Source organism: Varanus komodoensis, unplaced genomic scaffold (genome assembly GCF_004798865.1).
Source record: "Varanus komodoensis strain SLA01 unplaced genomic scaffold, ASM479886v1 scaffold1, whole genome shotgun sequence".
Lineage (NCBI taxonomy): Eukaryota > Metazoa > Chordata > Lepidosauria > Squamata > Varanidae > Varanus > Varanus komodoensis.
Genome location: NW_025335268.1, coordinates 67,034,350 through 67,060,484, shown reverse-complemented (window position 1 = coordinate 67,060,484; position 26,135 = coordinate 67,034,350). Strand labels below are relative to the sequence as shown.

Sequence of the window (26,135 nt, the reverse complement as noted above, 5' to 3'; positions counted from 1 at the left end):
TGCAGCCCCTGTAGTGCTCCTCCCGGGCACTCCTCCAGCCAAAGAAGACTGGTCGCAGGGTGCTTAGTCGCAGGCCACTTGCCAGGAAAGCAGTCCCTCAAGCACTGTGCAAAGAGCATCTCTCTTCCACGCCGGCTACAGAGGCCTTTTGGGCTGCCGCTACTGCTGCTGACATGGAAGAAAGTTGCCAGCTGTGCAAGCAGAGCTCTGCAAGCATTTGCAGCCTTCTGCTTGGCTTGGATCACTTTGGAAGACTGGGCTGAACACAAGAGGAAGCCTTGAATGCTTAAAGGGATGGATTCTGGCAGGGTTCATCCCAGCCCTAGCTCATGGTAGGCCTTTGCTGCTTGCTACATCTACCCCCTTCCCCATGATAAATGTCTTCCCCCTTGGAGGAGGAGCTGCCAGGAACAGTGTTAAGGTTCTGAAAACACCACATCACATTCAGTCAAAATACCTGGCAGAAAGAAAGGCCCACTCCCGAAGTGCTTCTCCGTGCAGGAGACCAGCCTGCTGCGCATACTGCGCATTACTGATGTGCATTATTGCTACGCATTTATTGCTGTGCATTCCCTGAGAGATCTGTACACCCTGAGAAAATGGGTAAAATGTCCACTGAGACCTCAACGGGTCCATATGTGCAGCAGTGCAGCTTGACTCACAAAGCCATGTAGAGCTTCCATGTGAGATGTCAGCAATGAGTTCAAGAGAAGTGGTCAAGCAGCAAACCTGAAGTATTGGGAAGTAGCTAGCAAAAAGTTTCAAGCTGTATACATACACTTAGAATGAAACTCTAAGAGAAGTTGCACTGGCAAAACACTCCCTTCTAAAGCTATCTTTAGCCAAGTTCAGGTGGCTTTGGAGTAGTAATAGGCTAGTCCCATCATCACCGTAAAGACTGAATTATCTAGAGTCCAACAACTGAATCTATCAAAGACATTGCTTGGGGTGCTACTTGATCATTTAGTACCCAAGAGTGCCTAGGGTGCTTTAGGCTATAATTCCCTTGAATTAAATTGAATTTGGAACTGCAGCTGAGAAATCCAAGGGTAGTCTGTGCCCATAGCAGTTTTCTAACTTTTTGCAAGCAACTAGGAGAGACGTCCTTTGGGATCCCATTCTTTGAAGTCAACTACCTACAGTCACTCCAGCTCAGTGTCGTTTCCTTTCCTCCTTATATGCTCAGTTTCTGCTCCGATGATCCATCACTGTCGCCAGCACGTGAACGTTCTTGGCTGTATAGCCTTCCAGTCACCTGCTCCAGTGTTCCCACAGCACCTACCCCCTTATTTGGCAAACACCAGTGACACCAATCTTGCAAGAGCTATTAGGCTCATATACAGACCCACATGCAAAGGACTTGGAAAGGGACCAAGCAACTTTTCTTTTGTCTAACAAGTGTGCGTATGAGAACAATACTCTACAACAGTGGTGGTGAACCTATGGCATGCGTGTCACAGCGGGCATGCAAAGCCCTCTCTGTTGGCATGCGAGCCAAGTCACCCCAGCATCGCCCCAGCAACCAAGCAACAGGTAACAGCGCACATAGGAGCCATGCGCATGCTCGGAAAGGAGTAGCGGTGCCAGGCGATGACATCACAAGCTGCGACTTGTCCGAGCTTTTGGATGGCTGGTAAGTACACTGCCAAGTATATATATATATTTGCTTGGACTGGCTGTGAGTTGTTTTTTCTAAACTAAAACCTCAGTTTTCAGGTTTTATTGCTGTGTGGGCACTTTGCAATAAATAAGTGGGTTTGGGTTGCAGTTTGGGCACCCGGTCTCTAAAAGGTTCACCATCACTGGGTTAGGGTTAGAAAAATGAGGTATCCTGGCATGATTTTGATGGTTGGAATGTGGTTAGAATGGGCAGAAATGATGAGCTGTGTAGAAAAGCTACTCAAGGAAGACTTTTTCAAAATCGCCCTCTTTTCAATGGAACGTTCACCCTATGTTAGGGCTAGGGGAGTGCACCAGGGCAGGGTTAGGGTTAGAAAAACAAGAGGTCCTGGCATGATTTTGATGGATGGAATGTGTTTAGAATGGGCAGAAATGATAAGCTGTGCAGAAAAAGCTACTCAAGGAAGACTTTTTCAAAATTGCCCCTTTCAATGGTATTTTATCCCTATATTAGGGTCGGGGGGCATGCACCAGAGTAGGTTAGGCCAGTGGTAGTGAACCTATGGCATGCGTGCCACAGCAGGCATGCAAAGCCCTCTCTGTTGGCATGTGAGCCAAGTCACCCCAGTATCGCCCCAGCAGCCAAGCATCGGATAACAGCGCACACAGGAGCCATGCGCATGCTCGGAAAGGAGTAGCGGTGCCAGGCGATGACCTCACGAGCCGCGACTCATTACATGCAAATTGTCCGAACTTTCGCATGGTCGGTCAATGCGCTGCCAAGGAGATATATACTTGGACTGGCTGTGAGTTGTTTTCCTAAACTAAAACCTCAGTTTTCAGGTTTTATTGCTGTGTTGGCACTTTGAGATAAATAAGTGGGTTTTGGGTTACAGTTTGCGCACTTGGTCTCTAAAAGGTTCGCCATCACTGTTCTCTAAGAATAAATTCTATGCTTTTTGAATTTATAGTTGACTTTATTTCTACATTCCAGAAGTAGCTATTTCCTACTTGGTTAAGAGCATAGCACATAAATCTGTGGTGTTTGCACAACACTTCTGGTTAAAGGAACCCTTAGACCTGCATTGGATCTTGTGCATACATACAAATTACATACTGCTTATTTAAGAGGAGCATTTGGACAGATGACTTCACTACTTATAGACTGAAGTGGACTCTTAAGTCCAAAATTCTGCCACCTTGATATATATAGTGTGCGCAACAGAACTCTTGCCAGATGTACCTAGAAACACAATTACTTGGAAATGTGCTGTCCTGCTTCTTTTATTGTGGGATTCATAAATCAGCCTGCTGGGGTGAGATTTATGAGTGCCAAGATTTTACAACATGTGAGAACTTGACACAATTTCTTTCAGAACTGGGATCAGATATGGGAGTCACAGTCTAATTATCCAATTGAGAGATATCTGAACCAGCTTTCAGAGCTATTCAAGATAACTAATCAAGTGGACATGGTATCTTTAAGCTCAACAACTTCAGAATCCTCCTTCTAGCAGACTCACATTCATAACGAATACAAAGCAAAATACGTTCATGACAAAATTGGCTGCAGACACTTTCTACAAATGCAAAAGTGTTTTAGCTTGCATTGCTATAGCAACTCAGGGAAGGAAAAATACAAGCTAACAGTGAAGAAAGATGCTTGAAGGAATAAACATAACTTTACGAGAGTGGCATAGTTCCTTGGTAGCTGCTCTGTACCACTAGCTCTTGAGCGGGTCCCATGTCTGTCAGCAAGATTGCATGGGAAGCAGCCAAAGCGGCACCATAAGTACTTGGTGGCTGGTGGCAATGATGTGGACACTTGCCACACATTCCAGCCTGCCCAAGCATAAGCCTGTTTCACATGTTATGAAGCCCCACCACATAAAAGCAGATTTTCAGTTGCAATTAAGCCACCTGGTTAATATTTAAACAAGGTTTAAACAACAGATTGTGAAGAGTAAAAGACACAAATACCCATGTGGAATCACTGATGGTTGATCCTGCTTGCATGGATTTGTGCTTAAAAAATTTCCTCAGAAAGTTTAAGGAAAGTTTGAACAAGCAAGTGGGTATAGCAACAGACCGTCTTGTTTGATCTCTGCACCGAGAAAAGTGCTCATCAGTGTGACATGCTGCAATGATTTTCTCTTGTAACAATGGCTCCATGACTGCTATGGGCAAAGAGACTACAACTCTGGACACAGTGGATGTAGGAGGAAAACCTGATTTCACACTAGCTGAGTGGTGAGGCCTTGAATTTAATTACTTTTACAGAGAAAGAGTGCCATTTGGGAAGGTAAGCGTGGTATCTCTGGGGCAGCACAGACTTTGATGGGGATCCTCAAATTCTACAGGATTCTTGTTTCAACATGTGTGTATTCTTCAGGGATGAGGGAAGCCAACATGACCAAGAAACAAACTCAGGGCTAACATTTATATAGGGGAGAACTTACCCTATATAAGTTGATGGCACTTGAGACAGCAACCCTGCCAGAACTAAGTAGGCCTGGGTTTAAAGTACTTTCAGCTGAATCGAGACTATTTAGTCACCCTATGTATGGAAACTTCAGTTCTATCATGGAGGTAAGGCAGGACAAAAAAACAATTAAAGACAGTAATTCAGTGGAGTTTGTGTTGTACTACACTCACCAACTTGCGGATTTCACATTCTAAATTCTGAATACAGTCCAGTTTTCTCTTACGGCAGCGCTGAGCTGCAATCCGATTTTTACTGCGCCGCCGAACATCATGGATAAATTCTAATTGCTCTGAGGTTAATTTGTGCATCTTAATCATCATCTGGAAATCATTCCTTGGAAGATCTGTGATTTGATCTACAGGAAATGGAAGCTTCACCTGGGGAAAAAAGAAAGGAAGATGCAGTTTGCTTAATTTAATTTAATTTGCTTAAAATGCAGTTTGCTTTGCTAATAGGCTCCATAGGCTCCTTAGGCCAATGTGCATTTTATTCAAACAGAAGACTGATAACTTCATCAATATTCGCTGCATTCTAGGACATATGGGGTGCCTGTTAAATTTAAGAAATTCATCTTCACCACTGTACATTATTTAATATAATTAAAAACATCAATGCAACCTCTAAAAAAACCAAATCAGATTTTTTTACACAGCAAATTGACTCAGTTCCTCAAAATACAAACTCTGCTTGTGAGATCAGAGCATGCATAATGTTTATAGAGGAAGATCTTGCTCTAAATCCTAAACCTGAAACTGTTTTGTAGTCTGTAATAAGGTTATATCTCTTAGGAGCCATACAAGAATCCAATTCAACAGGCAGCAAATAAACCTTAGAAAATAACATATTAACAAACAGACCATTATTGTTATATGAGCACTTTAGTGGCATTCTGGTGCAAATATTCAGAATCTGTTTTGTTTATTTAGACATTTATAGCCTGCCCTTCTATGGTAAAATAGACTCATGATGCTTTACAATAAAAACATAAATTACAAGATTTTAAAAAAACCCTAGTAAACAGCCTTACTCAGCCTTCAAGAGTGCCAAAAATATCTTCAGGGGGCAAACCATTCTTTTATTGATAATTCTTTTATTTTGATAGAGAAATTGTGCTTCTATTCCTCTCTGTTATTTTGAAAACAGTTGGCCAAGTATCTTGCATGACACACAGAGACAAAACGTGCCTAAAGGGTATTTGATTTAGAGCTGCATTAAGAACACCCAAAACAAGAGTCTAAATGCATGAACAAGAGTTGGAAGGCACCGAGAAGTGTCAGTTCAACACTTATAATCTAGAGGATAACATTGTTAAGGGGAAGTTATAGTTAATCCACTTTGATGTAGATACTTTTGCCACTCTCCACTACATTTTCGGTGCTTTTCAACTGACAACTTGGCAAATTGGTCCTTGGCAACTCTGAACAAATTACTCTATATGCAACCTCACCTCGTCAATGTTCATGCATGTTATGCCATCCAGTTTAGTGCTCTTTTTGAAACATACGAGGAAGTTGACCAGGTATGGCCACCTTATGTGGGATGGCCTGAAGTACACACTCATGAAAGACTAAAAGAGCCTTTAAAACAGTTATGAATACCATTGCATAATTTTCTAGTAAACAGTGAAACAACCTCAATTGCTTATTTTTGTGACTCTGAAAAAAAGTGGCAAATGAAAAGGGGTAGCAATCAGAGCAGGAAGTGGGAGTAAAAACTGTTTCAGCAGCAAAGGACACTGGGATACTGACTGGAGGACTGAGGAAGAGAACAAGCCATGGTAACCCCAATTAACTATTGGATGAGTGACACAAACAATTCACACTGTGTAGCTTATTCTCAGGGTAGCTTGGCACGTTGTGTGAATCTGCCCTTGGAAGATGGCACATCAATCCAAGGAATATTCATCATCATTTCTGTCCAGTTCATGCATCTAAGCAGGTTAGTACCTCAACTGTGGGAGTGTGGACAAACAGCTTACCAAACATGCCAACTGTGTATGTTATGGTGATGACAAAAATGAACAGAATATTTGGGAATGAAAATAAAATAGCAAGTATCATAACATGGTAACAAAAACATACAGGGCGCCTGCATTTCGAATACTGTGTACAGCTTGGTATCTCACGAGGGATACTTTAGAACCAGAAAGAAGCACGGAAAAGGGCAATGAAAACGATCAATGCCTGAGTAGCCTCTTTCTTATACAAATTGCTATGGTCACTGTTCTAGTTTACAGGAAAAAGCTGCATAATTATGTAAAATTATGAATGGTGTGAAGAAAAAATTCTATTCACACAGCTTTTATCAGATTAGAATTTTGAATTAGCTAATGGAGGTGATTTGTAGCTGGGTCCGTACAGACATAAAGAAGTACTTCTTCAAGCAAAGCATAAAACCTCGTCCTAACCCTAAATTTCAACTTTCAATACCACAAGATCTGATGGTTGCCCCTAGTTTACAGCTTTGATGCTGTTGTAAACTTCCCAGAAAGATACAGCTATTAGATGGTATAGAAATTGATTGATTAAATAAATAATAAAACAGACAATCAGAATAGACAAATTCATGGAAGATGGTTATTAACTGCAACATCATGTCCAAAAGCAGTACTCTTTGGAGTATCAAATGATGGAACATTGTCTTTAAAATCTGATACCTCTGATACATTTAGATGGCTATTGCTGAGAAAAGAATGTTAGACTGGTTTTATTAAGCTGATTTGTGCCTGGTAAATGGAACCAACTCATTTCCATGATCCAACATCTTTTGTTCTTTCATAAATAATACAGCTAACTATGTTGGAAGGTCTTGTGGGCGCTTTTGCTTATGTCAATGTGCAGGGTGGCCAGATGGGGGCAGCAGGCATTTAAGCTTCATACCGATAAAATGGTTATGCTTAGATGTGGGTAGCAGAAAAGGGAAATCCTCGTGATAATACACAGGCTTCCTAGAGAAGATTCTTTTGATATTTAAATACAGATGCTTAGACCTTGCATCCAAGTCTACTGAGTACATGCAAATAAAAATTAGAACTGCATGGGCAATTCTAGAAATTCACAGAAATCTTTCTGCCTGTTTTGGGCAGAAAATATTGTACGAGTTGCATATACTTTGGCATTCTCCATGCAGAAAAATGCTACATGCTTTGGCCTATGACATCATTTTCATACCCTGTCATGTGAAACGAGCATCTGTTTTCACACATTCTGGGCTTTGGAACTTGTACCCTCACACCTGACCAGTGAAGATCAATGATGGACCTTATCCAAACACATAACAGCAGAGGTCAGTTTACTGTGTGAACATAAGAGAAACCAGTCAGAGAAAACAGTGCTTTATGTACACAGAACCTGACCTTAGATATGATGATCTGGGCTGGGCTACCAGCTAGTGACAAGGACTGGAAGAATGTTTGATTTCTTTTTTTATACCCTTTGGTCCACAAACATAGCACTTAGAATGTGACTAAGTGCATATAAACGTCCCCCACCCCACCGCCAAGTCCAACAGGACTACAGTGGGCTAAGCATAAGCCTATGCATATGGTTTATCATTTTGTGTCATTTGGTTTATCTCAGAAACCATAATGTTGGGCTACCCCAATTATTAAAGAAGAATGTGCTAATGGAACATCTGTAATGTCTATGGGTCAGAACTATGGGTTAACACTTTCCACAAAACATTTGTCTAGCAAGGTGTAGACTAGTAAAAGAAAATCTCACAGGAAGTGGGAACTAGTCATATAGCTTTGAAGATGGAGGTACTGACCACAGAATGTGTTGTCCTTTATATTGTACACTCATCCACAGATAAAGACCTCAAGAAAGGAATGCATCATCTCTGCTCCCCATTATAGCCACCACCTTTTTGTAAACCATTCATAGCAGCAATGGAATGCTTGAATAGCCAAATTTAGTGTGTCTGCAATCTTACCCTTTGCAAGCAGGTTCAATGGAACCTTTATGACCGGCAATTTGATGATATGTCTGTCCTAATGTTCTTCCTGTGAAGGTGTGGGTGTGTGTGTGGGGGGGGGAGGGGGCTGCAATGAGAGAGAAGGGGCTATCAGTGGCTACTAGCCCTGCTGGCTATGTGCTACCTCTTTTACCAGAGGTCACATGCCTGTATACACCACTGGCTGAGGAGCTTGGGCAGGAGGAGGTCTTGCACCCATCCTGCTTGAGGGATCCTGTGGGCAGCTGGTTTGCCACCCCGTCTACAGAATGGTGGACAAAATGGACCTTTGGTCTGATCCAGCATGGCTTATGTTCTTATGAAAACTATGGCACCTTAGCCTCTTGAAATGTTTACATAGGAGATAAAGATGGAATGCATCACTTCCTCTCCAAATCTCAATAAAGACTCTTCATATTTCGAAGCAGCAAAGTGCACATTCACAAAATAGTATTACTCCAACTGATGCTGAACTCATTATCAGGGCACTGATACTTATAAAGCTTTACCTGGAAAAGCTTCAGGGAACCCCAAATTTGCAGAAATACAACAGATGTCTTTAGAAAAATATCTGAAGGAAACCCCTCCCCAACAAAAATACTGTGAGAACTGAATCTACTCAATAGCCACTGAACATTCGGTCAACTGGAAGGGGATAGGGAAGTCTCCTAGGTGGCTGGAAGTGTTCAATGAAAAGAAGGGTGTGATAGAGACATCACAGGAAACTACATCAACTGACTGCTGGGTAGGAGATACGAATGGAGACAAGAGTCAGGGATGGCTGAGCATGTTAGGAGATGAAAGTGGGAGGTTCTATTCTCTGCTGGCCTTTACTTTCTTTCTATCTCTCTCTTAGTTCCTCTGAAATGAACAAGTAACAACATAATAAGAAAGACACGTGAATATATGCAAATGCCAAGAGAACCATCTAATTGTTAAGGTGGAATGTTTCCTGCTTCATACTAAGATGCTGGCACAAGTGAGATGTGCCAGGTGAAAAATGTTTAATTTACCTGGGGTAGGCACTTAATATAGCCAGAATTGGACAAAAGATGTAGTACTGTGGTTGACTTTAGTTTGGTTATAGACTGGATTCTCTGCTTGGTGAGTATGTCCATTTATATACTTGGACTAATTTGGTATTTTCAAGAATCTGTCAAACATTAAAAGACCTTGAAGTAAGATGAATGAAGTCGAAATAAAGAGTATGCTTGAAAAATAAACTTTGGCCAGTTTAGATCTTGTAGACAGTAAACAACATCTAACAAATGATTTGAGATGTTTCAAGCTGAAAAAAATCCAGAAGCATTCTACTTTCAGTATGGTGTTCTAATAAGCCACAAGCAACTGCCTACAGAAAAGAATTATTTAAGTGTTGATGTTTTATATTTAAATAGCTACACAATTAATAGCTGTGCATTTATGCCTCCAGATATTTTTCTTATTTAAATTCACAGCCGAGTAGCCTCCTTCTTAGGAGGATGCAACTCATAAATATTGCGAGTCTAGGTAAGTCTATTGGCCTCCCCACTTCTAATGTCACTGCTATTCATAGAGAGCTGCATAACGGATGACACATCACAGTGGCGGCTACCCTTTTGACAAACTTTAAAAGTATGAAACAGGACTCATTCAAGGAGCTGCGGATTTCTCCTTCTGCGCATCACTGCACGACAATGGCCCAGAATTTCCAGAAGCTTGCGACTGTCCTTTCCAAAAAATGATGCCTATTTGTTGTGAGCATTGCAACATACACACAGAAGGGCTCCAACAGCAGCCAGCCCCTGGGACATATATGCTAGAAATAGAGAAACACAGAAAGCTCTCTCATACTAATTCAAACCATTGATCCATATAGCCAGCTAGGATTGACACTGACCGACAGCATCTCTCCAGGTTTCAGGCAGGACTTTGCCTAGTCCTACTTGGAGATGCTTGGGACCAAACCCGGGACTTTTTGCATCCAAAGCATGTACTGCCCCACTGGGCTACAAATGCTTCCTGATGCCCTTTGTACACCACAATAATCAAGCAACTACTTCCTTGTATGAAACAACGATCACGGTTCAAGTGTTTTTCTGTGCAGGTTTCACAGCAAGTGGGGAAAAAACTTTTCAGGTGAAATAAGCGACTTCTTCAACAGTGATAAGACTTTGGAGGTTAACTTCTACCTGTAACTATCCATGTGCCTGACTAGTTGTACTACAACAAGGACTATCAGATAATAAATGCAAGCTGCCTAGGCTGAACAACTCTGCACACAACCTGAGTGCTTTCAGCATTGAAGATACATGCCAGGCCTGCAGAAGAAGGGTTTGCAATAGAGGGCCTGAAATTGCTGCAACCACACAGCTGGTTTACAAGTGTAAATCATACCCATACAGGTGTATATTTTTGATATGTAGTCCATTTTTATCCTGCTTTTCTGTTTTAAACAAAGCAATACACAAATACTAATTAAAAAGACAAAATGTTGTAATACAGCAGTTCAGGCTGATCTTTCAATTATGTTCCTACTTGAACAAGCAGAGCCTTGCCTTCCTTATCCACAAACTGGTAACCTTTTGCCTGGATTACTGTAATGCGCTCCATGTGGGGCTGCCTTTGAAGATGGTCTGGGCACTTTAATTCATCCAAAACAGAGCAGTGCAGCTACAAACAAGGACCGGTCCTAGAGCGCACATCATGCCAATCCTCACCAACTGCATTTGCCGCCTGTTATTGCCCAAGCCCAGTTTGAAGTGCTCATGCCTTTAAAGCGCTCAGTGGCTTGGGACTGAGATATTGGAAGGAATGCCAGTCTCCATATTTCCCTACCAGACCACTTAGATCTTCAATTGAGGCCCTTCTTCATGAGCTCCCCACCACGCCAAATGAAGTGAGGAGGAACTGGTGAGAAAAAGGGTCTTCTTCATTAATGTACCTTGTCTCTGGAATTCCCTCCCTAAAGAGGTGTGACTGGCACCCTCATTATTCTGCTTTTCCACCAGCTAAAGACTTTTTTATTTAGTACTTGCTTTTAGGGGAAACAATGGTTTTATCGTGTTATTTTGCTGGTGGTTTTATTGCTGGTTATTTGTCTCTCTGTTTTGTATTTTATATTAATTGATATTATGTGGCTTTAGATACTATAGTTTTAATATGGTTTTATGGCTATGTTGTTATTCCTGTTTTCTTCTGAGCTGCCAGAGTGCCCCTGGGCTATGGGGTGGCATACAAATACAATCAATAAATAAATGCATGAATGTATGAAATCAAATATTAGCAGAGCACAAAAATAAAAGTAGCACTGAATAATGAAAGCAATGTAGCACTATTGAAAATGGCCAAATAAAACAGCCTGTGCAAAAATGCTCAGCAGGTAAGATCAAAATCATGCCCTTAAAGACACTGTGCAGATTTAAAGTTTTAATTTAGCATTTAAATGTAGTAAGAAGGTATCAGGGGATTTAATGGCGGAGGGTAATCTACATCAAAACCAAAAAAAGATCCTTTCTTCCTGGTCACCACCCTTAAGGCTTCAGCATGTTTGCATGGGAAGAGCCAACCGCTTCAAGTACTTGGGGGCCCAGGATTAAGGGCTTTATATTTTAAAACTAGCACTTTGACTGGTCACAGAAACACACAGCAAGATAGCTGTGCTTTTAACAGTAGCGAGGAACGTACTCCTGTGGCTAGTATTTACCAGGAAGCTCACTGACGCATTTTGTAATGTGAAGTTTCTGTGTCGTCTTCAAAGGGAGCTTCTCTCCAGTGTGGAGCCACTATCTAAACTGAATGTCCCCAGACTTCTTCCCAGGCCAGAAATCTACATACATAGAATGTACATCCATATAATCATTGGCAGTGATATTGATCTACATCAATATAATCAGCATGATCCAAGGGTGTGTGGAGCTGAGTCGCCACTTTTCTCCAAAAGGAAAAGCTTCACTGGGTTCCAAAAATAGTTTGTTGAGGAGTGTCCTCATAACTGCTGCCTTCAAGAGTCAGTGTGGCGTAGTGGTTAAGAACACGAGACTGGGACTCAGGCAATCCCAGTTCTAGTCTCCACTCAGCCATGGAGCCAACAGGGTGACTTTGGAACAGTCACCGACTCCCAGCCCAAACTACCTCAAAGGGCTGTTGCTGTGGGGATGAGAGAGAGCAGGAGGAAGAGAATGATGTAAGTTGCTTTGAGTTCATTGTAATGAAAAAGTGGGATATAAATCAATCAATCAATCAAACAAACAAATATCCTGTTCTTTCAAAAGGGGCATTAACTACCTCCTGGATTCAGTTGGTTATATCCCTTCTCAGAGATAAGTCAAAATGGTCAATGAATGCGGGAAGAAATAAGTTATCCTTGTCTCAAGTAATACCACTTAGCCATCCTAAGTACAGATGGCTTTGAAAGGAATGGGGTGGGGCAACCAACCTTTTTGGTACCAAATGCAAATTTGGAAATTTGATAAATTGTTATGAAACAGCTGCCTTGCTGGGGTTGGATAGTCACAAAGGACAAGTAACTTTCCCAAGAAAGTGAATACAAGGCTGATCTTGCATTTTAGCCCCCCAATACCAAACTACCTATCTGATTTCATGCAGGTAAATCAAGGTGTCAATTTCTCTCTTTTTAAATAGCACCTTCCATTATTTCGGTTAATCTATCCACATGCATCCACAAGTGCAAGCACGCATCCCATTCATCCATCTCATACACACCTGTCTCCCCTCTTCCTCTCCACCACTGACAATCTGCAGTCAGTCTGTAGCCCCTTCCACCACCTCTACATTCCCCTTGCCACCCTCACCAGGTGCCAGAGAAAAGGGCTACTTTCCCCTTTCCCCCCTCTAACTTTTCTTTTAGGCAGCTGTCCATGCTGCAAAAAGCATGGGGATCCAGTCATTTAATATTTGATTTCCTCAGACTGCCTTTAGACCTACAGGAGGATGGAGGTGTCCAGAGGTATTCCGGGGAAATTAAGATGGCAGCCACGTGGAGTCTTGACTGGTGCTGCATGTTGCAAGCCACGCTGGGGCTGAGGAACAATGTGAAAAAGGAGTCACAAAGAGATGCGGCAGGAGAGCCTCGTGGGCACTGACCTTGGACTCCATGGGGTAAGCCTGGAGTAGGAGAACACAGTCACTGAATAAAAATGGATCTGGCTGGGAGTATCAAAACTGGAGTCTTGAAATGAAATAAAAGGAAAGCCAAATCAAATTAAGCTGTGTTCAGACATTATGAACTGGATTTTTTTAAATGTTAAGTTCCAGTTGAGGTTTGCATAGTTCTTCATCACTTATTACACAACATATACACTGGTGGGTATTTGTAATGCAACTAGACACAAATGCTTTTGAACTGTCATTCAAGAGCTCATGATAGGCTGTCAAACATTCTCAGTAGGCCAGCTGAATTGTTTCACAGCACTGCCTTTGAGAAAGATGTCTTTTGAAACGGACTTAACAACCCCAGTTAGGGAGATGCTCTTAAATATAAAATGGAAGACAAGAGAAATTCAATTCCCCTTGGATAATGGCAGTTCTTGGAAAACAGCCGGTTAATGCTTTCTGTCCTTTCTTAATCTATTATATAAAGTCTTTTCCTTTAAATGGTATTACATTTAGTTTTTACTCGTAACAGTCCAATGGGATTACAAAAAGACAAACACCAAACCAGTTGTTTTAAAGTTGCAAAAGTATATTTAGAAAAAAAATAGAAAACATTTTGCTAGTGAATATGGGCGAAATTTTCTTCTGTATCAGTTAAAATCTCAGTACTTCCTTCTCAAAGAGTGCCTATTTTTACTATTCCAAAAGACTGTGTTTAATAGCTATACGAAGTTGGATTCCTGAATCTGAAACTTAAAGCATATGCCTATTCTGCATTACACACTTGTTCTTATTTTATCACCCTTTGAGGGAGAATGAAAAAGTAAGAAAAGAACATTTTGCATTAATTTGCCAACTATACATTATGTAGATCTGCCAAAAATATTTTGGTGGTTAGGATAAAGTAAAAAAAAAGACAAATGATGTCAACCAGCAATCTGCTACTTTTTAATGATACCTAAAGTCTGCTGCCTGAATTTCGCTTCGTCTTCTGGTGGGACTATTGTGACCATATGCCAACAGCTGACTACATCTGGAGGAAAACCCTGGCCCCATAATGTAACTGCATTGTCCTATGTCTCTCTGACCAAAGGTTTTTACCCATAAACTGTTAGGAGGTAAGAAAATATTGCTGATCTTCTACTTTGCATATAACTTTGCTGGCAAAGACATTACCAAGTTCCTGCCAGGCCCTGCCCCTTGGTATAATTTGCAAACATTAGAAACATAAAATGTTTCTTTATTTTCTTCACCATGGTATCCTTCTGGCCTGTCTCCCTGGGATGGGATTTAGCAGCACAGTGTTGCAGTGGCTCCAATCCTGCGAGGGCAGGCCCAGAAGGTGGTGCTGGAAGACATTTGTTCCATCCACTAGCCATGGACATGTGGGGTTCCTCAAGTTTCCAGCTAGTCTCCACACTGTCAGACAAACATCTGAAACCACTGGGAGAAGTCATCTGAAGATTTGGGCTGGCTGAAGTGCCATTTATATACAGGTGACATACAGTGCACTTTCTCTCTCCCCTCCCTCCTCTGCCTTCTAATCCCAGCAAGGCAATGAAAAATGTAGATAAGTTTCTAGGAAAAATACTGGAATGGATGAAGGTTCCAAGCTGCAACTTATTCCACACAAAATGGAAATACTGGGAAAAAAATGGAAAGCTGTTCACCTATATACAGGGTTAGATGTGACTCTAGATGGAGTTACACTCCTTGTGAAGGGCCAAGAGCTCCTGGGAATACTCCTGGACTGAGTACTCCTGTAGCAGCACAGGTGGAATCATAATACTAAGATAGTTTTTTACTAGTTTAGTTCAGTAGCTGTGGCTCTATCTAGAGAACACTGGCCTAGCAGTGCATTGGTTATGTCCAAATTAGATTAGAATCACAGCATCACAGCAGAGTGGGAAGGGGCCAATAAAATGAAACTCAAACATTTTGGCCATCTAATGAGAAGGAACAACTGACTGAAGAAGACCCTGATGCTGGGAACTATTGATGGCAAAAGGGGATGGCTGAGGTTGAGGTGGTTAGATGGAGTCACTGGGGCAGTGGGTGTGGGCTTGGGAGAACTTTGAGGGATGGTGGAGGACAGGAGAGCCTGGAGGAATGTAATCCATGGAATCTTGATGGGTCAGGCATGACTTTGTGACTAAACAAACAAAAATAAGGCCACTGTGTCCAACCACCTGCTCGCTGTGGGACTCCAAGTTAATGTGTTTGACATGGGGTTGTCCTTGAGGACAATTTGGAAATGGCAACCTGCGTGGAATGTGAGAGCTAGACTGATTGTGGGAACTAGCACTTGGATTGCATTACTTCTGTTTTGTACTGTTTGCATCAGCCATACCCGGCCTCATGGCCTTCAGAGGCATTTGGAATGCAACTCCCACAATTCCCATCCAGCTGGGCCATTGAAGGGGAATTCTGGATGTTGCAGTCCAAATGGGTCTGGAAGGCACAAGGGTGGGGAAAGCTAAGTTAGTTGGCTTCTAGGACCAATTCAAAGTCTTGGCGTTGGCCTTTGACACCACCTTATCTGAAGGACCACCTTCACCAAGCATTATGATCAGCCTCAGAGACCTGAACCTCTGGCCCACCTGCAAAAGCCATTAGGCAGGAGGAGACTAGGGATAATTCTTTTTTGGTGGTGGCCCCACACCAGTGGAATGCCACTCCAAAGGAGATGTGCATGGCCTCATTGCTGCTGGCTTAAAAATGAACAAAGCCTGATGACACCTGTATTCAGTCTGTGTTTGGCATTTGAAAATCATGAGCAGCAGCGGCGATTGTCTGCTTGCATTTATCTGAACTTGCATGTTCTTTCTGTAATATTATAAGCTGCTTTGTGTGTGCAGCGCACCTGAAAAGGTGAGTTAGAATCTTTTAAATTAACAATTATTTCTGCAAAGGGCTTATTCAGCCTAAAGGAAAAACACAGAAGCAAAAACAAAGCTTTTCACCTATTTACTGCCATGCCAATTCACACAGGGTCACTGGGCTCAGAAATGGACATCAGGGCATTTACTGAGTACTAATACTACTCTGGGATGTGATCCAAGTACAGGGTGGGCCAAAGAAGGTATGTCGTACTCATCTGGTCATGTTTAGTCTCTTGGGTGCTTGAAATGTCCTCCTTCAACATTGCAACATTCCTGGAACCTGTCCTTGACATTGTGACACAAATTTCAGTTAGCATCGAGGTGGATAAATGCTTGTGAGAGGAACTCCTTCAATTTGTCCACTGTATGAGGTTCTGCCCACCCTGTATATTTAAAAAGCCTGAAATTCAGTTAAAAAGTGGATGTTACAATTTTTGCCCACCTGGCAGTACTGGGCATCTTGTGTGTGTGTGTGTCACATTTGTTGGCTACAGTCTTTTTTATGCACACGCGTGCACACACACACACAGAGCTTACATGTCTATTGTATAATGTTACGTTTTCCATGAACGAGATCCATCTTCTTTCAGAAATGTCAAGGCAAGTAGGATTGTATGCTTGACTATGGTCCACATTAAAAGAAAACTAAAAAAAAAAAAAAAATGGGTTGTCTGTAAGAAATCTCCTGCACAGAGTAAAACAGGAGTGGGATAGGTGTGGGAAGCATGAGAACACTCATACTTTGTTGTTTAGGCCTCCTGGAACTCTTGTAGTTCAGAAAGCTGTCTGAAAAATCACAGTTCAAGAACCATGAGAGAAGACTGACATATGGTACACATTAAATTAACAGTGTAGAGGGGGACCACCTCATGGGCTTTAACACTTTGGGGAGGATGAATACAGCATCTATATATTTAGACTCCAGAAGAAACTGTAGTACTTCCTAATAAGAAATTATAGTCTAGAAGAATCTTTCTCCTGTGGCACTTTACTCCAGTGGTAGGCAATGTGTAGACCTCTAAGATGTTCTTGGACATCAGCTCCCACTGACTCCAGGCAGCATTGCCCTAATGAAGGATCATGGGAGTTTATTTATTTATTTGGAATTCTTGTATGCTGCCCCATTCGCATAAGCCTCGGGGTGGCTTCCTTCTGCAGTTGCAGTCCAGAAACCTCTGGAAAGCCACACATTACACATCCCTGGAGTAAAATGCCAGAGAGAGGATTCTTCTAGTCTAGAATTTCTTGTATTCTCTCATGTGATTCTCAAACTGCTTTCTGAATTACTAGTTCCAGGAGGCCTAAATAGGTACACGCTGTTCCCACCCTTCCCCAAAGAAGAAATAAAGTCTGTGCTTCTGTCTCTCTCCTGCACAATTAATTTTAACATAGCCAATATATACTTTGGAACACCAAGTGACGCCATATTCTTAAGTTACTACTTGTTGCATATTTTAGTGTAATGTCAGATCACTGCTGCTCAGGAGCAGAGCTTCACCTTGTGAGTTAAGAGCTTGCTTTCATGACAAATAAACACAGATTAGTAACATCACAAACACCTCCTTTCTGCCACTTCTCCCTCTATTTCATGTCTTTTTCTTCCTCTAATCTAGGGCTGCATTCCCTCATTAGGAATTTGGCACATGGGGGTGATCAGACTGAAGCCAGTGGTGGGCAGGATGAGAGCCAGATGAGTGGGTGAACCCTGTTCTTGCTCTCCTTCTCCCTTTCCATGCAGCTGGCTGCCAGGAAAGGTTGCTTTTACAAGAGGTCTGAACTGATCCATGCAGAGGGCTTTTAAAGTTAGGTTGAGGCCCACAGGTTGCTAAACCTCCTGAAATCTATATTATGCAAAATTATCACAGGCTGCAGCTGCATAGAGCTATTCTTGTACTTCTTTCTACATACTGAAAAAAGCCATGGACCAAATGATAAAGAATGGAAAAGAGAACGGGAGTGGTTGACCACATCTGAGCAAAGCCCTGCAAAAGCATTGCTCCCTCTTTGTCACATGATTCACATGCAACAGCATCTTGGGCGAATTAATCCGCAGTTTGCCACTATTGCATACAATCCTCATTTTGAATATATACTCTCCTGTGTACTCTCCAATTATTCCAATCGGAAGTTCTTTTGTGATGTGCAACTTCAGACACCATTGTTTGTGAATTAAATACAGCTAGGACTGCAGGTAGCGCAGTGGTTTAAACCGCTGTGCTGCTGGGCTGGTTGATCAAAAGGTCGCCAGTTCGAATGTGCACAATGGGGTGAGCTCCCATACTCTGACCCACCTCCTGCCAACCTTGCAGTTCGAAAGCATGCAAATGCAAGTAGATAAAAAGGTACCACTTCGGTGGGCAGATAACAGCGTTCCGTGCACTTTGGTGTTTTGTCATGCCGGCCACATGACCACGGAGACTGTCTGTGGACAAACGCTGGCTCCCTCGGCTAGGAAACGGAGATGAGCACTGCCCCCTAGAGTCAGGCATGACTGGACGTAACGTCAAGGGGAAACCTTTACCTTTAATCCACAATTATTTTACTGTGGATTTTTAAACTCATGAGTAACCCATGGTATCTGGGTTTAACGCATCAAGAAATAACCTCTAATTTGAGGCTGCATATTCAAAATGGTGGTGGCACATATCCTGGCAAGTCATGGGTTAATTAACTAACTCGTGGTTTGTCACTATTATGTGTGAACAAGCCCAATGCTTTTTTCTTACATTCAGTCATTCTGCTTTTCTTATGGAAAAAAATGCATATGCATTAATCCCATTATTCAGATTTAAACATGAACACTTAGAACATCTGTATCTGTGGCTTAATATACTTGACGCAGGTAAGAAATTAATGTTCTTTTTAATCTCCAAGCCTGCATACAAAAAGTTCACTAAAAGTAGTGCTGGCACAAGCTAAATGAAACTTTAACACTGTTTTTTGTGAACTTCACTGGAACATTAAAACACAGACAGATGCAAAGCCCCCACCCCACAAGCCAGACGTGTCCTTTACTATAATTCGTCTGCTAACCCTGATCTAGCAACAACTCTGTGATATTCTTACTGCTCATAGTATGTGTTGGAGAGGAGAGAATAACAACTTGTTCTTAGATAGGATATGTGCATTCAAGCATGGAGCAGGGAAGAAAATAGTTCAAGAAAGAAGTTCTCAAAAGAATGTGATTGCCAGTTAATTTATTTATGTCCCAGCTCCACCCTGGAAAAAAAGGAATATGTGTGTACCTGAAATGGGTGCATGTGGAATGGTAGTGTTGGAAAGTGCTTAGCCTCTTTCATTGTACTCATAAAGACTATTCAGAAATGACCTACAGAAACCAATGGGAAATTATCCCAAAATAAGTGTGCACAAGTTTATAAGTGATCAGTGCAATTCCAGGTATTGCACTGGAATTCCCAGTACTCAGAATTCCCACTATGTTCACTAAGGCTTACCTGCTTCTGAGGTGAGCAGGTATAGGAGGGCAACCTAACAAGTTATGTAAAAAGAAAAAGAAAGACATAGCCTGTTTCAAAGGTAGTGTGCCATGAGTTATGGCGTGGGAAGGGGCTTCTGTTCTTTAAAGCACAGTTCATGGGATCTCAGCCACTAGATAATGGGCTGGGGGTGTTTGCAGCCAAAATGCCATTTTTCATTTTCTACTCCAAACTGCAATGACCCCGCTGAGAAAAGCATAATTTTTTCCCAGTGAAAATATATTGCAGCTAAGTGCCAAAATATGCACTATTTTGAAACCAAAAGCTTCCTTGAGGGAGGCTGTCTCAATCCCCACAATGAACAAGCAACTATGTCTTTATTCCTCAGTGAACTGTCTGGAAAGGCCATGAGTTTCCCACTGATAAGAACAAGAACAGATTGGCTAAAAGTCTGCGCAAATGCATCATCATTATATACGCCCCTTACAGCTTTCTTTTTAGACCCTAGCTCAATTTTCCCTAGTGTGAAATTGTTTGCCTATTAGCAAGAACATTTTACTGAATGTGGCAGCATTGCTGTTACGGATGAGAAGCACAATCAGTTAATTGTTGGACGGTCATATGGCTTTGGGCTAGGAAAGAGATGAGATTCAAGACAGCATGAGCTGATAAGGTATAGATTAAATCTCTAGGGATCTGGATTTTTGATCTGGTTGTGCTTGGTGAACATAGATACGTTTCTGCATTATTGACTCTGTAGCCCATTTCTTGCTTTCTCTGAATCAAGGGTATGCAAACATTTTGGGCCAGAACGTCAAGAAACTGTCCAGAGTAGCACCGCAGAATAGCTGCCATGGAAAGCATGACCTGTGGCAAGTAACCTTTCTAAAACACTGTGTCTCAGCCCCAGTACACTAAACCATTGAACAGAAAACTATCTCACAATAATCCCAGTTGCCACTAAGAAAATGGTTTGTTTTTTTAAAACAGGATTAGTTGGGTACCTTGGTAGGGTGTTTGGAGTAGCAGACTGCTCCAGATTTATCATTAATATTAATAATTATTACATTTCATTGATATCCCTTTATCCTCTTGTGAAAAACACAAGATGGCTCACAAAGCTCCATTTTATCCTCATCACAACAACCCTGTGAGGCAAGTTAGGCTGAGAATGATTGGCCGAAAGTCACCCACTAAGCTTCATGACCAAGTAGGGACTAGAACCTGGACCTGTAACTCCCTGGTCCAACACTCTAACCATCTCATCACCAAATAAGGCTCTAAATGGCCTCCATCCATGGCTGGCAGTTTAACATCACTGAACAATGGTAACCTTCAACTATGGTTAGATTGCTGGCTGTTTCCAGACATGGACACCACTCTCTGTTCCTCATCCTTCTGCTTGCACGGACCTTTCCTCTGCTGCTTAGTTTTGCACCTGCCTATGGTCAGTATTAAATTTGTTCCTGAATTTTTGTGAACCAGTTAGCATCAAAGCAGATTTTCAGTCAAAGCAGATTTACAAAGGGTGACCTGATATGGTAATCTAACTAAATGCCTGATAAGGCTAGTCATACATGCCATAGTTACATTCACTTTGGACAACTTATATATACCCTGCATGGAACAGCTTCTAGAAACAGCAGCAAGTTCAGAACACTACAGCCACACAGCTCACCGGGCTGGTTACAGGTGCAACAGCTTCACTGTTTTTTGTGAACTTGGTACAGCCAGCTTCACTGGTTGCCAGTCTGTTTCTGGCCAGAACTTAAAGTACAAGTTATGACCCATAAAGCCTTATACGGTTGGGGATCAGGCAACCTGAAGGATCGCTTCTCCTATGCATAAGAATACAGCTGCATTTTAGGATCTTTCTCTTGGTCCCATCACTATCCAAAGCACATCTGGTGAAAATAGAAAAGAAGGCATTCTTGGTGGTATAGGAACCTTTTAAAATTTTGGCTGATCTGTGTCAGAAGACGTTTTAAACTGGTTGGTGCTGCTTATCCCCACCCCTCGCCCATTCATATTCAATTGTGTTTAATTGGGTTTATGTTATGCTCTCATATGTTATGCTTTTTAATTTGGATATTATTAACCTTGTGTGTCAAAAATATTTTTTGGAAGAAAGGTGGGATATAAAAATATAAATAAAGTTAGTGGAAATGCTGGTACAAGACCTACTGCTAATTACTGTAGGCCTGAAACTGAAAGGAATTGGTGGGAACAGAATTCCCATGCATGGGAGGAGCAGCAGGGCAAAGCCGGCATGTTTACAAGATGCTCCCAATTTCCTAATCGACTGTCAGCAGAAGTCTGCTGGTTTTTATACTACAGCGGCTTACTGCCTTGCACATATTTTCTGTATTTTTTATTTATTAACCTGAGGGCAAAGTCTCACACACACAGAAAAGGGAGTCGGGAATAAAACTGGCTATTCTACCCAAGAAGGCCATTGGAGAAAACAGTGGGCTTATTGAATGGATCACAAGCAGGTGTTAACAGGTGTACTTATCACAAATCCCTACCTCATGTCCTCTGTCTTGCACAGGACATGACTCACTGTCTGCTTCAGAGAACGATCCAGACTCATCGCTAGAGTTTGTTCCATAGGAGGGCTCACATTTTATCTGGGGTCTGACTTGGTTGTACATTCCATCTCCCATCATGCTCGGCTCCTGATGCTCAGCGGCCAGGAATCGAGCTCCTTGGGAACAGGGGGAAGATGAAAACTCACACAGAGGGAGGCTGCAGGGAGAACCACCACTGCCATCCTCCGCATAAGAGTAGGAGGAACATGAACTGGAGGTCCTTGTTCTGGTTTCTAGAGGAGGAGACCGAGGGCAAACTTTTATTGGCACTGGGCAGCTGGTGTTGGGCCGCATCCGTCCTGGTAAGTGATCAGCTGTCTGTGTAATGTGAGAATAGGTCTGGCAGCTGGGAAGAGATTGGCTGCTTCCTGCCCACAGACCCTTTGGCACAGTCTCGGTGAGATCTTTGTCCAAGCTGCTCACGCCAGAATATGAATGCACCGAAGTGTTTAGTTGGTCACAAACGTTTGAAGAGAATATAACACTCCTCCTGTCCGCCTCACCTTCCTGCTTACAGAGGCCTTCAGCAAAGCCAGGACCCCTGAGAGGCGATCCCACTGTAAAATTGGAAGCACCCTTCTGAACGGCTTGGGAGAGTCCATAGTTCCCCGGGATAGGGACATAATCAGTTTTGTGGTCACCCTGAGTTGTCCCCTTGTCAAAAGGGCACACTGGACTCCTGGCAAAGTGCTGTTGGGAAGTACTGGGAAAGCCAACTAAGTCTACGCTTTTTGTTCGGTTGAAGAAAGACCTTAGGCAGGAAGGGGAGGAACTGCTTTTAAGCCCATCAGCTCCACTGGGACTTGGCTGCTTTCGGTCCATTTCAACATCCCCTTCTTTATCCCTGATGTCAGGTTCGTCTCCAGAGAGGCAAAGCGTGATGTTTTCTTCATCATTCTCCTCACTTCTAGGCTCACTTTTAATCTGCCCTACAGCAAGCTCTGGCTTGAGGCCATCACCAGAACTTTCTTCACTGAATGTGCTTGCGAAACCTGAGGTACTAATGTGTGATGTGTTGTAGACATTCTTGGTACAAGCCAGCTGGTATTTCTTGTATCTGGGGTACCGTGTTACTGCTTCCTTATCCAAACTATCCTTGCCGTCGTTCACTATGTCCGAGTCGGGCAGCATCCCTTCCTCCTTGTCAGCTCCTGAACTAGTAGAGTCAAAGTTAAAGGGCTCTGGGTGTGTTCTCTCTCTTGGGCAAGATATCTTGGATGTCTCCGACTCCATAGTCTCTTCTTCTTCTTCTCCCTCAGAGTTCTCATCTTCATGCATCCGTTGATAGGTGGTATCCTTCTTGCACAGGAATAGGCCATCTTCGTTGTTCAGCAGTTGTGTTTGAAGGAAACTGAAGCAGGAATCCTCCAGGTTGTGCATGCGCAGGAATTCTGCACAGTGGATGACCTCTTGTATGTTTTCTCTGCTGAGTAACAGCTTAGCAGTGTAGGCAAACTGTAACAATGGACCAAATCCCCTGGCAGTGACCTGCAAAAAAACAGGGAAATTACCAGCATTACCATCAGCACTGCTATTGTCCCAAGTCTCTCAAGTGTAGTTAGGTAACCTGACAGCTCTAATGTCCACAAATACCACAGTGTACTAGTTAATCTTTCATTAAGTCAGCAGTGAAGCCCCTTCCAGTAATTTATGCTGTCTGTCCCACTGCTGTGTATATACTTCATATTATAGGGTGATCTTAACATTACTTCCAATAAATGACTCAACAAGCAATGAGGTCTTTGGCACTTGCAAAATGGCATTCATTCCAATGCTGAATGTTACCAATGCAGAATAATTTCATGGATGCTGGTACGTTTTCAGTGGGTGCATAATCCTACCAATTTCACAGTATTTTTACAAACTAGGCTGAGCTCACTCTGTATTTAGAATAAATTACAGAGCTAGTGTGGTGCGGCGCTTAGAAAGCCAGTGTGTTCTAAAGGCTAGAATGTAGGACTGGGACTTGGGATATCCAGTCTCTGTTCCCTAATTAACCATGAATCACACTGGGGGACTTCGGGTCAGTCAATGACTCTCAGCCCAGTCTACATCAGAGGGCTGTTGTTGTGACAATAAAATGTGGGAAGAATCTGCACGCCGTCTTTGTTTTTCCCCAGGAAAAAAGGCAGAATATAAATAAATAAATAAAGCCATGTCAAATACTAAACCTGCTCCCCTGCTCTGGAAGTCTCCTGCAGCTTCTCTCAAAATGGTGCCTACATATGTATTTTCTGGACTACAGCTCCCATCACCATCATGCTGGTTGGCGGTGATGGGAGCTATAGTTCAGTACATCTTGTGAGGGGCGCCCAGGTGTAGAAGACTGAGATAGGTTTTCAAAGAAACGGGATTTAGTATTTCAGTGTTTTTAAATAAACTTTAGCTTTAGGATATACAGGATGAAATCCCCACCATAAGAATAGCATAACTACTAAGCAGTGCTTACAAAAAATCTAGGATTCTTGGGGAAGCGTATGGAGTTCAGCCATAGCAAGTAATATAAGCAGAAACGCAGGAAGCAGTAACCATAGGAGTGCTTCAGAGAATTTTGCACAATACCATCCCTCAACTGCTAGAATTTCTGAGTAGATTCAGATGAGCAGACAAACTGCAGTGAGTCAAAACCTCATATTACTTCACGGCTTCTGCAACCACATGGGGAGGCCAGCGATGACCTCCAACCACAAAGCTAAACACAGTATTAACACACCTCTGCTTTCCCAGATTTTATTGCTGCTACGAAGGGGGGGCAATGCCAAGCTTAACCATATAGTTGCAAGTTACAGAAGAGAGTTTCTCCACATGGCAAAACTTCAGATACAGCTGAGCATCTAAAATCTTAAATGCCAGTTAATTGAAATAAGAAAATTGTTATAAGGACCAGGTTACAATTATCCCAAAGAGACAATTTAGTATTAATTAGTAATTAATAATACAGATATCTGGATTGTTGTGATTTAGAACCTGAGAGGCCTACCACATTTTTAGAGGCTTAAAAAAAAAAAAAAAAGGAAAATTGCTCCCCCTGCCAAACAATATCCTTCATTCAAATGTTCTGTCATTCCATGTTTTCTAAATGCTGAGAAGCTACCAGTTTTCCAGTGTCACGACCACAAGCTGAGGGACTCCCATTTTCCCTAGGGCTGCATTGGTTCCCTGCACAGGTGAAAGTCCTTTTATGAGATCTTGGATCTAGCCCTTAACATTTGCATTTCAGTCCAATTCTGTTGGCAGTTTATATCATAACGAACTTTGGGATTTGTTATTGTCTTATGACACAACTATGCTGCACATCTCATAGAAAAGTAGTGCGAAGGGTGGCTATCAAAACTTGCTAATGGGAGGCTGAACAGTTAGGTGGATGAGAGAGTCTTTGTTTGCAGTTGTCCCACATCTCTGGAACAGGTTGCCATCAGAATTTAGACACGCTCTCTCTCTGCAGGCTTTTGTGAGAAGGCCTTGAAAATTTTATTTATTCTGCCCTTTTTCTAATACGATTGCAGCTGTAGCTTTTTTTTCAGTGCTGGTTTTGTTCTTTTATTGATGCCATTTTAAACTTTTTAAACTGCTCTTAATATTTTATTGGTTCTGCATGTTTTATTGCTATATCCTGCCTTGGGAGCATTTCTACCCTGAAAGGTGGCCAAGAAAATTTTAAGTTACATATGTATTTTATTCATACATACATAGAGTCCATTACATCAATACACTACTGGTTAATGCATGACTGGAGTGAATAGTTCTTTCAGAATAAGTGTGCATTTTGTGAATTACCTGGGATTAGACCATTGAACTCAGATATGAAATATGGAAGCTGAAATATAACATTCCCCCTTTACATGACCTTCCGAATGACTTTATTTGTAGTAACAACCAGCTGTGGTGGTTTGCAGATCACTCATCACCTTGCCCACTTTGAGCGCTCAGGTGCTGCCAAGGGTGAGCACGAACAGACACCTGCCAAAGGTCCACACTGCATAGCATCCCTGCTTGCTCATCTGCCCCTTGCTCTGGCTCCGACAGTGGTGGAGAAGCAATACACGCTCCTTGCCTCTCTGCCTGTCATGCA

The 26,135-nt window shown here is 42.2% G+C and overlaps 1 protein-coding gene across 3 annotated transcripts in view; it reads right to left on the bottom strand.

The window, feature by feature from the left end:
- BACH2 (BTB domain and CNC homolog 2) overlaps positions 1 to 26,135 on the bottom strand; it is a 220,543-nt gene that overhangs the window by 6,000 nt on the left and 188,408 nt on the right. For all 3 annotated transcript variants that reach the window (XM_044427665.1, XM_044427674.1, XM_044427656.1), the window contains 2 exons: positions 22,001 to 23,551; positions 4,276 to 4,482 (listed from right to left, as the gene is read on the bottom strand). In XM_044427665.1, coding sequence (XP_044283600.1) covers positions 4,276 to 4,482; positions 22,001 to 23,551 — 1,758 coding nt within the window. The remainder of the gene's footprint in view (positions 1 to 4,275; positions 4,483 to 22,000; positions 23,552 to 26,135) is intronic.